This window comes from Ambystoma mexicanum, chromosome 3p (genome assembly GCF_040938575.1).
Source record: "Ambystoma mexicanum isolate Mex_15411 chromosome 3p, UKY_AmexF1_1, whole genome shotgun sequence".
Lineage (NCBI taxonomy): Eukaryota > Metazoa > Chordata > Amphibia > Caudata > Ambystomatidae > Ambystoma > Ambystoma mexicanum.
The window spans coordinates 734,256,455-734,269,632 of NC_090925.1; the positions used below are offsets into that span (position 1 = coordinate 734,256,455).

Sequence of the window (13,178 nt, forward strand, 5' to 3'; positions counted from 1 at the left end):
ATGCTGCGGGTGGGTGTCTAAGGGAGTGTGGCCAAGGGGTTGGTTGGGGAGGAGAGATGTTTCACTGCATATTAGGATTTCAGTTTGGCCAGGATTGAGAAGGAGGTGGTTAGCCGTCATCCAGTGGTCGATTTCAGAAAGGCAAGAGGCAAGTTCAGGGCAGGGGGAGGGACGAGGGGAAGGCCGGTGACTTGGGGGTCTTGAAAATTATCTGGATGCCATTGTGTATTTATAGCAGGTAAGGTTACGAGAGCAGATGATTGCCAGCAGGGGACGAAGGTACAGATTGAAGAGGAGAGGGGACATGGAGGCTCCCTTTGGGACCCCTTTGGGAACAGTGCGAGAGGGGGAGGAGAAAGGAAGAAGAAGCATGATTTGTGAGCAATTGGAAAGGAAAGATGTGATCCATCTTAGAGCTGAGTCTCTGATGCCTAGAGAGTGGAGTCTATCTGTGAGCATGGCGTGGTCAATGGTGTCAAAAGCAGCAGATAGGTCAAGCAGGATGAGTGCAGCACAGCCTTCCGAGTCTGCTGTTCTTTTTAAATCATCCCAAAAGGACATGAGAAGATTGTTCCTCGAAGGGGTCTGAATCCAAATTGAGCAAGGTCAAGAAGGCAGTTGGATTCTGTGAAAAGGCAGAGCTGCTTGCAAGCTGTGCGGTCTAAGAGTTTGGCAATGAAGCAGGTGTTTGAGATAAGGTGGTAGTTGGAAAGAAGCAGGGGGGAGTCGACAGAGGGTTTAAGAAGGGGCATGACGTAGGAAGTTTTGAATGCCTCTGGTAAGATGCCAGAAGAGAATGGTTAATTATGAACCGTGCAACAGTGTCTGCACAGTTGGTAGTTAGGATGTTCTTAAGGAGTGAGGGGGGACAGGGATCTCCTGGAGAGCCGGAGGGGCGGCTTTGTGCTAGAAGTTTCAGGAACTGCGGGTTGAAAATATGAGTGATAGAGGAGAGGACCAGCAGAGTGGGCAGGGGAGGAGAGGGGCTAGGTAAAGTGGGAGAAGACGGGGGATGGCCGAAGCTAGTTTGAAGATGGTGGAACAGTGTCTATCAATAGTGATGTTTTGAAAGTGGTCAGACAGAATCGATGAGGGATTGGGCATGAAGTGAGGCAGGAGTTGAACAGCATGGCTTCTGGAATTCTGTGATGATCGTGTGGAGTCCCCTGCGAGGGTTACAGGAGATGGACATATGTTTTTCTGGCTTTTCTAATTAGGGTCCAGTAGACTCTGTTGCTTCTTGCATAGGCAGTTCTATTTTGGAGTGTGGGGTTGGTCCTGCAAGTCCGCTCCAGGCAATGCTTGAGGGTTTTAAGGGATTTGACGGACGGTGTGTACCACTTAGGATTGTCGTCTATTCTGTGACAGGTGCATCTCGTCGGTGTGAGAGGGATGAGGGTGTTGGAGATCCAATGATCAAAAAGGTCAATGAAGAGGGTGGTTCTACATGGAGAGAGTGTGCTGGGTGTGGGCTTAGGAGGAAGTCGGTCAGGTCAAGGTTTATAATGACTTTATCGACTGTGTTTTGGCAAGGAAGGACTGGTTGAGAAGTTGGCGCCCTGACTGTAACTTAGTTAAGTGTTGGGCTGCAGATTGAAGCAAGGTGTGGACAACCTGCCAAAGTTGCCTACAGTATAGATTTCAAACCACCGATATGTCTTGTGCTTGGGTCTGGTTCTCTTTCTCTTATCCTTATTCACTATGTAAACTGTTTTTTATTCTAATCTGTATTCTACTACATCTGTGTAAGCAGCTCGAAACACGTGTCCGGCTGTTTGAGGAATAATTAAAAACTAGTTGTATTTGAGATTTCAATTGTGTTTTGTGCGCGGACAAGAGGCAAACCAACCCTTCTTCCTTCAGTTGGGTCAGTGAGCGTACAGTCTGAAGAAGGCTGTGCTTGGAAGTGAATTTCCGAGACACATCCACTCCAGACAAATCAGAGTAAGCCTGCACATGCTCATCCCAGGGTGCCCTCTCCCCCGCAGACAGAGAATTCTACAGGCATGACCTCCATCAGCCAGATATGACCTGAAGCAAATGTAAAGTTTGTGGAATTTGAATATCTCAGTGGTTCCTGATGAACAATACCATTCCTCCCAGGCATTAGAAGGCACCTCAGACACTTGCAAGAGATATTGTAAATATGCTGGTACTATTTTAAAATACTACTCTGTCCTTGTATAAATATATTTAATATCTCTAGATGTTATGTAGTGTGTGCTTAGCAATAACAACTTTCCACAATATATGTTAGCAGACAGCCAACAATTTCTAAAGTGGTGTAGGTGCATATGTGACAGTAAGTGCCTTTGTTTAAAGGTGCAAAGACATGGGGGGGGGGCTAATGAGCTTGGAGAAAAGGGCTGTTTTAGGCTCCAGAAATAACAGCTTGTACATGAGTGGTTGATTCGATTTCAGCATTGTTCCTGTGCCTCCAGAAGTGGGGACGTGTGATACGTGGGTTTGATGGCCTTCGTTTGCGCCAAGCCATACATTTGGATTTAGTTGCTTAAGAATAGCTTTTGTAGCTTTCATATTTATTATGCACACATAACCAAATTTTGATAAAAGAAATAGCCTATTGTACATAAAAAAAGAAGTTCCGATTCATAAATGGCTGTCACGTGTTTCACTCATGGGAACTTCATGAAGCCTGGTTATTTTGTGTTGTGCAGCGTGAAATCCAAATGCTCCTTTTCTCACTCAGTGGGAATAAATACAGTGATGCCCCTCCGTTGACCACCAGAGAGCAAAATCAAATACTACACTCCAGCCCCCACTGACCGCAAATGGCAAAACACACGGGAATGTAGCTGGGATTGAACCATTCTTACCTTTCAAGAACTCTGGAAATATTTGGTCTACAAGTTGATGTGTCTCCATCACCGTCTCCCAAACTCTGTGGTGTGGCACTGGAAAGAAAGAATATGTGTTATCAATGAGGTGGAACACACACCCGAGCACAAGGTCCCATGCCACACTACAGCTCTCCTTCAGGGCCCTAAAGCTATATATATATATATATATATATATATATATATATATATATATATATATATATATATAGGATACATTACTCACCGTAATCGTATTTCTGATGCTTGTATCTGCTTAGATTCACATGCTGTGCATAGGCCGACATCTAGTGGAAGCTGCGGAGTATTACAGTTTGTTTTTCGAAAGTCGAAAATGGGCGTCGACACAGGCGTGCCAGTAATACTATCCCTAGTGTGACGTCCACTGTACCCAAGATCCCTCACGCGTCTAGGATCCTCAGATTGTATTTTTTTTCCCGACATGAGGAAGCATGAGGAGTAGCGTGAGTACAGATAATCCAAGCAGATAGACAGAAAGGTAAGACTACAAGTAATCATGCGCCTTCTCTCGGAGGGGAGGAAGGGTGGGTCGCATGTGAATCTAAGCAGATACAAGCATCAGAAATACGATTACGGTGAGTAATGTATCCCTTCTGAGGCTTGTGGAATCTGCTTAGATCACATGCTGTGCATAGATTAGCGAGCAGTACCAGAAGAAGGAGGTGGGATGTGAGAAGGGTCATGAGCAAACAGGTGTCTTAGAACCGCTTGTCCCACTTGTGTATCTGTCTTGGAATGAGTGTCAATGCAGTAATGCTGAGTAAAAGTGTGAATAGAGCTCCAAGTAGCTGCTTTGCAAATGGTGTCGAGGGGAACATTTGCAATGAAAGCCAGAGTGGCACCAATGCCTCTAGTAGAGTGGGCCCTTGGCGTAAAAGGCAGAGTCTTTTCAGAAAGAGAGTAACACAGCTGTATACAGTTGATAATCCACTTCGAGATAGCGCCCTTAGAGACGCGATCCCCCTCTTTGCCTGTAGCTACGGAGACAAACAGTTGATCTGTTTTCCTTAGCGGTCTGGTTTTATTTACATAGTATAGGACCGCCCTACGCACATCTAGGGTGTGTAGTTTCACTTCAGCCGAGCTTTGCGGGTTTTGGAAGAAAGCCGGAAGCTCGATGGACTGGTTTACATGGAACTTGGATATGAATTTAGGTGAGAACCTAGGGTGTGTGCGTAAAACCAGTTTGTCCTTGTGGATAGTAAAGAAAGGATTCTGCACTGACAGAGCCTGAATTTCACTGACCCTTCTTATGGAGGTAATGGCTACTAAGAAGGCCGTTTTATAAGTCAGGTGTTTGAGACTACTTTTATGCATGGGTTCGAATGGGGGTCCCATGAGCTTAGCTAGCACCACGTTGAGGTCCCATCCTGGCGGTGGGTTCGAAATAGGAGGGTGAAGTCTCTTTACTCCTTCCATGAAGGCTTTAACCACTGGTACTTTCCACCACGAGACCTTGTTATGGGATGTGGTGTAAGCCGAGAGGGCTGCCAGGTGTACTTTCAGCGAGTTAAAAACCAACCCTGCATCCAGCAGGTGGAGCATGTATGTCACAACGTTGGAAGGAGTGCAATCAACCGGGTTGATTTGTTTATTCTGGCACCAGATAACGAATCTTTTCCACTTATCAAAGTAACAGTGCCTTGTATTTGGTTTCCTGGACTCCTTTAGAATGTCCATACACCTCTGTGGTAATTTGAGATGTCCAAACTCTATGACTTCAGGAGCCATGCTGCTAGGTTCATAGAGTTGGGTTCCTGATGCACTGTTTGACCCTGTTGCTGGGACAGTAGGTTGTACCAGGCTGGGAGTCTGATGGGCTCGCACACCGCCATCCTGCGTAGGTGTGGAAACCATGGTTGTCTCGCCCACATGGGAGCAACTAGGATGAGCGTCATCGATTCCTTGTTCATCTTGTACACCACCTTCCTGATGAGAGGAGTTGGTGGAAAAGCGTACGCAAACATCCCTGACCAGTTCATCCACAGGGCATTCCCTTGGGAGTCCGGCTGGGGGAACCTGGATGCAAATCCTGGGCATTGTTTGTTTTCGCTTGTGGCGAATAGGTCTATAGTGGGGAAACCCCACTGAGAGAAGAGATCTTCTACTACGTCTCTGTGAAGGACCCATTCGTGTTCTTCTGGGAGGGAGTCTCTGCTTAGAGCATCCGCAAGGGAATTGAACTCCCCTGGAACATGTTGCGATGACAGGAAGATGTTCCGTCTGAGTGCCCATATCCATATTTTCTGGGCAAGCTTGGACAGATTTGGCGAACGAGTCCCCCCTTGCTTGTTCAGATAGAACATGGCTGTCGTGCTGTCCGTCCTGATCTGCACCGACAAGTTCAGTAGATGGGGCTCGAACGCCTTTAGCGCTCGGAATACTGCCAGAAGCTCTAGCAGATTGATGTGGTTCTTGGCTACTGAGTGAGACCAGAGACCCTGAGCTGTGTGGTGGAGATGTGAGCTCCCCACCCAGTCAGGCATGCATCTGTAGTCACCACGGCTTGTACTTCGGGATCGTAAAAGGGTTTCCCCTTTGCGAGATTCTCTCTTGTCCACCAGTGTAGGCTCTGTACGAGTGTTGGCGAAACAACCACTAGATCGTCCCACTGACCACTTGCCTGAGACCACTGTTTCGCCAACCATTCCTGCATGGGACGCATGCGCAGACGCGCATGGGGGACCAGGTAAATGCATGACGCCATCATGCCCAGTAACCGCATAGCTTTGCGTACTGTTATCTGTTGACCTGACTGATAATGCAGAATTTGCAGAAGTATATTCCGAATTCTCTCTTCCGAAGGGAAGGTCAATCCTTTCTGAGTATCTAGGATAGCTCCTAGAAACTGTTTTGAGGTGCTTGGCACCAGACTTGACTTTTTTTCGTTGATAGAGAAGCCTAATTCGTGGAGGAGGTCGATAGTCCTCTGAATGTTTGACCTGCAAATTCCTGGGGTTTCCCCTGTTATGAGCCAGTCGTCCAGATAAGGGTACACCGGGATTGCCTCCCTGCGTAGGTGTGCAGCTGCCACCGCCAGTACCTTGGTGAATACCCTTGGTGCTGAAGCTATCCCGAAGGGCAGTACCTTGAATTGGTAGTGGCGACTGTCCACCTTGAAGCGCAAGTACTTTCTGTGCGCTGGGAGCATGGAAATATGAAAATAAGCATCTTTCATATCCAAGGTTGCCATGTAATCCCCCTTTTTTTAGGAGGGGGATTACCTCTTGTAGCGTGGTCATACGGAATTTTTGGGGCTTGACATATTTGTTGGCAGGCCGTAAGTCCAATACTGGGCGCATTGTCAAATCTTTCTTTGGCACAAGGAAGTAAGTTGAATAGATACCCTTGTTTACCTGGTGTCCTGGGACGAGTTCTATCGCGTCCTTTTCTAGCAGAGTGGCGATCTCCTCGAGAAGGATCCTCTGATGCTCTAGGGAGTGCACTCTTTGTCGTGGAGGATGGTTCCGGGGACGCTGCAGTAGTTCTATACAATATCCTGCGGATACTGTTGACAGCACCCATCTGTCTGAGGTGATCCCTTCCCAAGCCTGGGTGAAGGTGGAAATGCGTCCCCCTACTGGGGTTGCGTGACAAGGGACCTTGAACTGAGCGTCACTGTTTTGGTGGGGGCGTGCCACCTCCCTTGTTGGGGCTGCCTCTGCCTCTTCCACGACCTCTCTTGTTACCCCTGCCGTAACTCTGGGTAGACTGCTGGTTGTTATTCCATTGTGTACCCTGTCCCTGGGCATAGTTGCCTCTTTGCGAATTTTGGCCGCGTGGGCGACGAAAATTACTGTTCCCCCTCTGGTTAGGGGGTTTGTTGGTAAGCTGGCCAAGGGATTTGAGAGTCTCATATTCATCTTTGGCATTTTTAAGTGCGTCTTCGACCGCTTTCCCAAACAATAGGTCGGGTTCCACTGGCTTGTCTATTAAAGAAGCCTGGGTTTCTGTCTTGAATCCCGACTGCCGTAACCACGCATGTCTCTTGATAACAGTACCTTCTGCTATCAATCTCCCTGCGTTGTCCGCGGCGTCGAAAGTTGCTTTTAAAATGCAACCAGACACGGCTCTCCCCTCTGCCGAGATTCGAGCCAGCTGGCCCTTTAACGGTTCTGGAGCAGAGGCAATGAGCGCCGCGACTTCTTCCCATTGATGGCAGTTGTAACTAGCCAACAGGGTGGTGGAATTCGCAATCCTTGCTTGGTAGGCGGACGTTGAGGCTACCTTCCTGCCAAACCCGTAAAGTTTTTTGCTCTCCTTGTCGGGAGGAGCTTCTGATGAAGATAAGGGCGTGCCAGCCCTTTTTCTAGTGTTGGTAACCACTAGGGAATCTGGTTTAAGATGTCCCCTTATATACAGAGGGTCAGACTGGGCTGCCCGGAAAATCTTTTCAATTCTGGGGTTGACAGCTCTGGTGAGGTTAGGATTCACCAGGGAAGGATCTATTCTTCGTTGGATGGATTTGAGGATAGGGATGGTCTGAGCGACCGGTCTCCTCTCTCCTACAAACTCCTCCGCGAAGTCCCTTTCCTCCTGTACACCGTGGGTGTCGATGTGGAAATGTTCCGCTGCTCGAGCGAGAACCTTGTTAAGGAGGGGCTGGTTATCAACTGGAGAGTCGGTAACTGGGGCTTCGCTTTGTACTGGGGAATCTATTCTGTAAATTTCCTGCTCATCTTCTCCCTCCTCCAGGTCCTCATCATCTGCATAGTAATCTGTCCCGGTTTGTTCTTCCATAATTTCAAACTCCTGGTCCTCTTCAGGGAAAACTTGCCCCTGGTAACTGGGGAGTGGAGTAGAATATGGAGTGGAGTAAGGCTGAACGTCGAAGGGTTCAGGTCTTTCGAACCGGGGCTTTTTACTTAGCGGGATAGGATCGGAGGAGCCTGAGGGTGTGGCCCCTTGAGGGTTATATGAAAGAAAATGTTCTGGGTTCTTATCATAAAAATCAGCCAAGGACGACATTCTAGACATAACCCTGTCTATGTCTTCACTGGACCATTCCCTGGAACAGGGTATTACTTTAGTAGGTGCTGATTTATGGGACTTTTCCAGGGTAGACTTGTGTTTGCTTGTCTGCCTAGGGTGAGAGGATGGCTTTACAGGAGTGGAAGGCTGTGCTTTACGCTGTTTCCCCCCCTCCCCGTGCGTGGAAAAATGTTTTCCCTGTCCCTTGGAGGCCCCAGAGACTTTCGACGCCTGGCGCCGAGGGTCTGGAGAGGTATCTGTGTGCTTCGGGCGTGGGGCCTCACTGGTGTTAACCGCGGTCTCGGTATCTTGGAGCGCGGCCTGGGGGTGGAAGTCGTCTTCGTCTCCCGACGATCGAACTTCCGTTAATGTGTGTAGCGAGGCACTCTTGGCAAGAGTGGATGATTGCCTTGCGTCGTGAGGTGATCTCGATCGAGAGCGCCCAGAGGACACCGAGTCGGACCGTTCTTTTTGTGCCTCTTTCCGGGAAGTCGACGTCGTCGAGGTCCGGTTGGTCTTAGTGTGTTTAGTGTGTGTTAGGTGTGTAGCGCTTGCGTCGCCGGGGGTCTTCCCCATAGCCGCCCTGCCGGACGACCTTCCGAGGTCGGGGACCTGCGCTTGCCGGCTGTCTTTCGACGCCATAATGCCCTCACCGTCCGAAAGTACGGCGTCGCTGCCATCGCTGAAGGCGCCCTCCGCTGCCATGGCCTCCTGCCTGGCGTGGTGGGCCCAACGCTTTGTCGAACGGTCCTTAAGTGTCTTAGGTTTAAACCTACTACACGCTCTGCAGTTCGCTTCGGGGTGATCCCTCGGCAAGCAGAGATTGCACGTGGCGTGCCTGTCAACCCAAGGGTATTTGCGATTGCACTTGGGGCAGAATTGAAAAGGGGTACCCTCCATACGCACCTTAAGGCAGCGGGCTGCTAAGTGTAGGAATATATAAGAGTGAAGAGCATGTACCACCCCCCACTCTCCCTACTTGTAAGGGCCGAGGCCAGCGGCCTTCCGAGGCCCAGATCCGTCGTGCAGCAGTCGACGGTCGATGACTTCTCCAGCCGTCGTCGAGGTCGAGGGTCGACGTTGGGGTGGGGAAGGGAATGAATAAGAATTATAATAACAGCAAAAGTATGGCTAAGGCCAGGGAACTCCGCAAGATGCTTCCGACCAGTATGGCGGAAAAAAACAATCTGAGGATCCTAGACGCGTGAGGGATCTTGGGTACAGTGGACGTCACACTAGGGATAGTATTACTGGCACGCCTGTGTCGACGCCCATTTTCGACTTTCGAAAAACAAACTGTAATACTCCGCAGCTTCCACTAGATGTCGGCCTATGCACAGCATGTGATCTAAGCAGATTCCACAAGCCTCAGAAATGAAATCTCTCCCTCTCTCCCTCTCTCCCTCTCTCCCTCTCTCCCTCTCTCCCTCTCTCCCTCTCTCCCTCTCTCCCTCTCTCCCTCCCTCCCTCCCTCCCTCCCTCCTTAAGACAGGTTGCCAAAATGTTTGCTGACTGTGTAGGAGAGGCTGTGCTTTCTTTGAGAGACATTTACCATGAAAGTTTAATTGTGCCAGTCAGAAAAGAAGCAGCAACTTCAACTCAAGTATGTCAGTGAGCCAACTCCTATCCAGAAAGGTGAACCCTCATAGTAGTAACCAGATTTGAATATCAGTTTAATTAACGTAAAGATCACGGATTTCAGATTAGGACTGTCAGATCTTGCTTGAATTGCAGCATTTCAAACTGTTTTCCATCTCATCTGCCTGTCTTGTGTTGCTTTCTATATAGAAACAGCACAACTTTGTTCATATACTTTTGCCGGCCATTTCTGTGTCAGTATCTTTAGCTTTCCACAGCCAACCTAGTAGAAGCAATTTATAACAAGATAACTTGCTTTGTATACGACTCAAAATAAACATCAGGCCACTTGTCACATACAGATTCAGACCTGTTAATGCCAAGGAAAAAGTGCGCCAGAGGAGGCATAAAGAAACCGTCTGGGCTATAAAAAGCCTATACTTGGTTGGTATATGTTCCCCTTCTGTGCGGGTGAGCGTTGGTGAGACAGGATCTCCAAAAATAGCAATATGTAGTGTGACGAATCCTGAGATGTCGTCACTTCTCCCAGAGGGGGGGGAGGGGGAGTTCCTTCTGAAGAGGCCAGGAAAATGAGACTGCTACCAGATAGTCCTCCTGGGGGTGGTACTCAGTGGGAGTATCTCATGGGGAGAGACACCCCCTCTGGGGATCAGGTAGAACGCAGTATGGCCAACTCCAGCCCAACACATCCTGACCCCCACCACCATGTATACCCGAATACTATACTCAACCAACCCATGTATATGTGTAGGGCAGTCAGTGTCACACTGAAACGAGCAAGAGCTGGGACTACCCACTGGAGACTTGTGTGGGAAAGACTGCGACGAGGAGGAGGCACGGAGTAGTGAAACATGTTCTGCGAAACACAAATGAACATTCTAGTCATTCATGTCAGATTGTTTCAACAACCAAAAGAAAAAGCAAAGATGGACTCAATACCTTGTTAAGCTGGCTATCAAGCTGTCCCAGGAGAAACAGAGCGGAGGAACTGTTCCGTGCGGGAAACTCAAGTGCCGGCAGACCAGGACGCTGTCAACCAGGAAGACCTGTCTTTGTAGGGTCTGACGTAGGAAGATCCTGCACAGACCCGGCAAAGCAGTAAGCCAACTTCAGAGAAGAGGTGGACTCCGTGGTCTGGAATAGGTAGGTGTGAATCAGGGAGCCAAACGCTGCGGAGTTGCTGGAGCGAGAGAGACGTCAGCGGGAGCCGCGAGAGACCGAGAGAAGAAACCCACAAGCTGCAGAGATGCCATAGCGAAGGGGAAGTATGCAGAAGCCACATGAGACATGAGGAAGCAGGAAGCCGACAAAAGCAGATATTTTATAATCAAGGGGAATCCAGAAAAACCCCACCTAAAGAAAGAGAACCAAGTAAAAGTCAACCATAATCTTCCCTGTGGCAGAACTTGGGAGTGAGTAAACCAAGTTTGCCCATCACGAGAAGCAGAGAAAAATGGGTCGGGGACCCCCACACAAAACCAGGACGACTTGCATATTGTTTTCCGTGGGGCCTGGCTTGGCAGGAGAGTGAACCAAGTTGGACCAAAACCAACTGAAAGGAAGACCAGGGGGAGGGAGTCATTCCCCCTGGTATTGTGCACTGCAGACATTGACGAAAGGGAAGGGAGTCATTACCCCTGGTGGTGTTGGGGGCCTGGCTTGGCAGGAGAGTGAACCAAGTTGGTCCAAAACCAAGTGAAATGAAGAGATGGGGAAAGGAGTCATCCCCCCTAGCAGGACTAGTTTTGTGTTGTGGACATTTGACCCAGGGGAAGGGAGAAATTCCCCTGGAATGAAAAACTGAGAGCTTTCTGATACCAGGTGTTATAGGATCCGCTATACTTGATCAGTGAAGTACTGGGACAAGGGTAAGGGAGTCATTCCCGCTGGTAAAGAACTTGAAAGGCAAATCACAATCAGAACTGCGATACCTAGTTCAGGAGAAGGGAGTCATTCTCCTGGACGTAGAACATTGGTACAACCTTTAGTTTAGTTATAAGTGCAAGGGACAGAAGCAGGGCTTTTGACACAGGACCATGGACTATTGATTTACACAAACATTCTGAAGGCACCCTTAGTATTGTAGTTGAGGCAGGGAAACCCTCTTAGAGATAGGGAAAGTTTGGTTTTCTCTTTATTGTCTTGACTAATACAAGTCTATAACAATCACTATGCCACCTGTGTGTCAGTCTCCTCCTTCTGCACCTTTACATATGGTGTCAAATGTGGGACCTGGTTGACACAAACTAAGGACCCAGTATTAAGAGCATATCCTCAGAGAAAAAAATTCCGGATTTAGTATTCACCAAGAATAGCTCGACCTTACCATTCAATACCTTTGCGAGAAAACAACCTTTAATTCCTTGTTACCAGATAGCTCAGGGAGTGATGAGGGTTCAGGGGAGTTTCTAAAGCATACACCAGAAACCTTTTCCTTAGAGGCTGCCTACTCTCCTTCCATTGGGTCGGATATATCCGAATACCTAGAGGCAAGAGACGAGGGAGGGTCTGATGACTCAGAGGGTGGGAGACCACATTGGGAACCCCTCGAGATTCCAGTCCCAAAAAGGGGATATCTCCTCTATTGGAAAGTTTGGAAGCTGGGGAAGACGCAGACAGAAAAATCTATCCTGGGAAACTCAGGAACCAATTGGAGAACCCTAAAACATCTCCCACTGGAGAACCCACCCCGGGAGAGAAGTCGAGATCCACTAGTCAGTGTCCCAAGACTCCCAGCGAAGACTTTGACAGCAATCATGAAGACGAGGGAAACTCGGGCGATTTGAAATAAGTTACCTCTGAAGCATCTAGAGACTCTGAGTCTGAAAGAGATGAGGGAGTCCCCAATATATCTAATCCAATAACCCAGAGAGTAAACATGAATCCCATAGAGGCCCTATTAGAACGCCTTGCAAATCACCAGATAGAAGCAGACCACAAACACCAAGAAGGTCTAGAAAAAAATTAACTTGGCCAACAAAGACCCATACTCCCAAATTGTATTCTACAACCTTAACAAGAGGGAGAGGATCTCGGAAATAATTTCTTGAATTTTAAGAGGTTAGCTAGGCAGTTTCATTGGAGCGAGGAAATCAAAACCTGTTACCTTGCCCCTTTGTTGCGTGGAGAGTTACAAGCCTCCTACCACACCCTCAACCCTCTTGGGACCACTCCTGTCGATGAAATCAAATCATGTGGCCTAACTGATAGTTTTTATTAGGGGTGTACTGAACTTTGGCTTTGAGTAAGTATTCGGGCGAATTTCGGCCGAAAACCAGTTATTTGGCTTCAGCCGAATACTTGGTGGAAGCCTTACTTGAAGCCAATGGCCGTTCGGTACACCCCTGGTTAGCAGTTGCCTCTTTTCGGCAGCTTGCTTCTGCTTCATGTTTTTCTTATCTTTATGGCAGAGAGCATGGTGGCATTTAATCTATATCTCTACATTCATCATTTGTATCCACCGGTGGAAGCCAAGTACACCGAGTTATCTGAATTGCATAGCTAGTTATATAGCATATATAGTTAGTGTGCTTGCGTTGTCATTTCCTTCTCACACAGAAAAACAAGTCATCTGGCTGTTGGAAGTTTGGGGGATGGGTGGTGGTGTGGGGTAACGTTTTGCAACTCAGATCTTTTAATCATGCTACGGTGCCCAGCCATAAATGATCTAGATGGAAAGACAAGTGTTGCAGTACAGACGGTCTGCAACTCTGCCCTTCATCTAATCCG

The 13,178-nt window shown here is 48.4% G+C and overlaps 1 protein-coding gene across 3 annotated transcripts in view; it reads right to left on the minus strand.

Moving 5' to 3' along the window:
• RUSF1 (RUS family member 1) overlaps positions 1-13,178 on the minus strand; it is a 525,229-nt gene that overhangs the window by 80,057 nt on the left and 431,994 nt on the right. For all 3 annotated transcript variants that reach the window (XM_069651622.1, XM_069651621.1, XM_069651620.1), the window contains exon 14: positions 2,838-2,915. In XM_069651622.1, the coding sequence (XP_069507723.1) occupies positions 2,838-2,915 (78 nt within the window). The remainder of the gene's footprint in view (positions 1-2,837; positions 2,916-13,178) is intronic.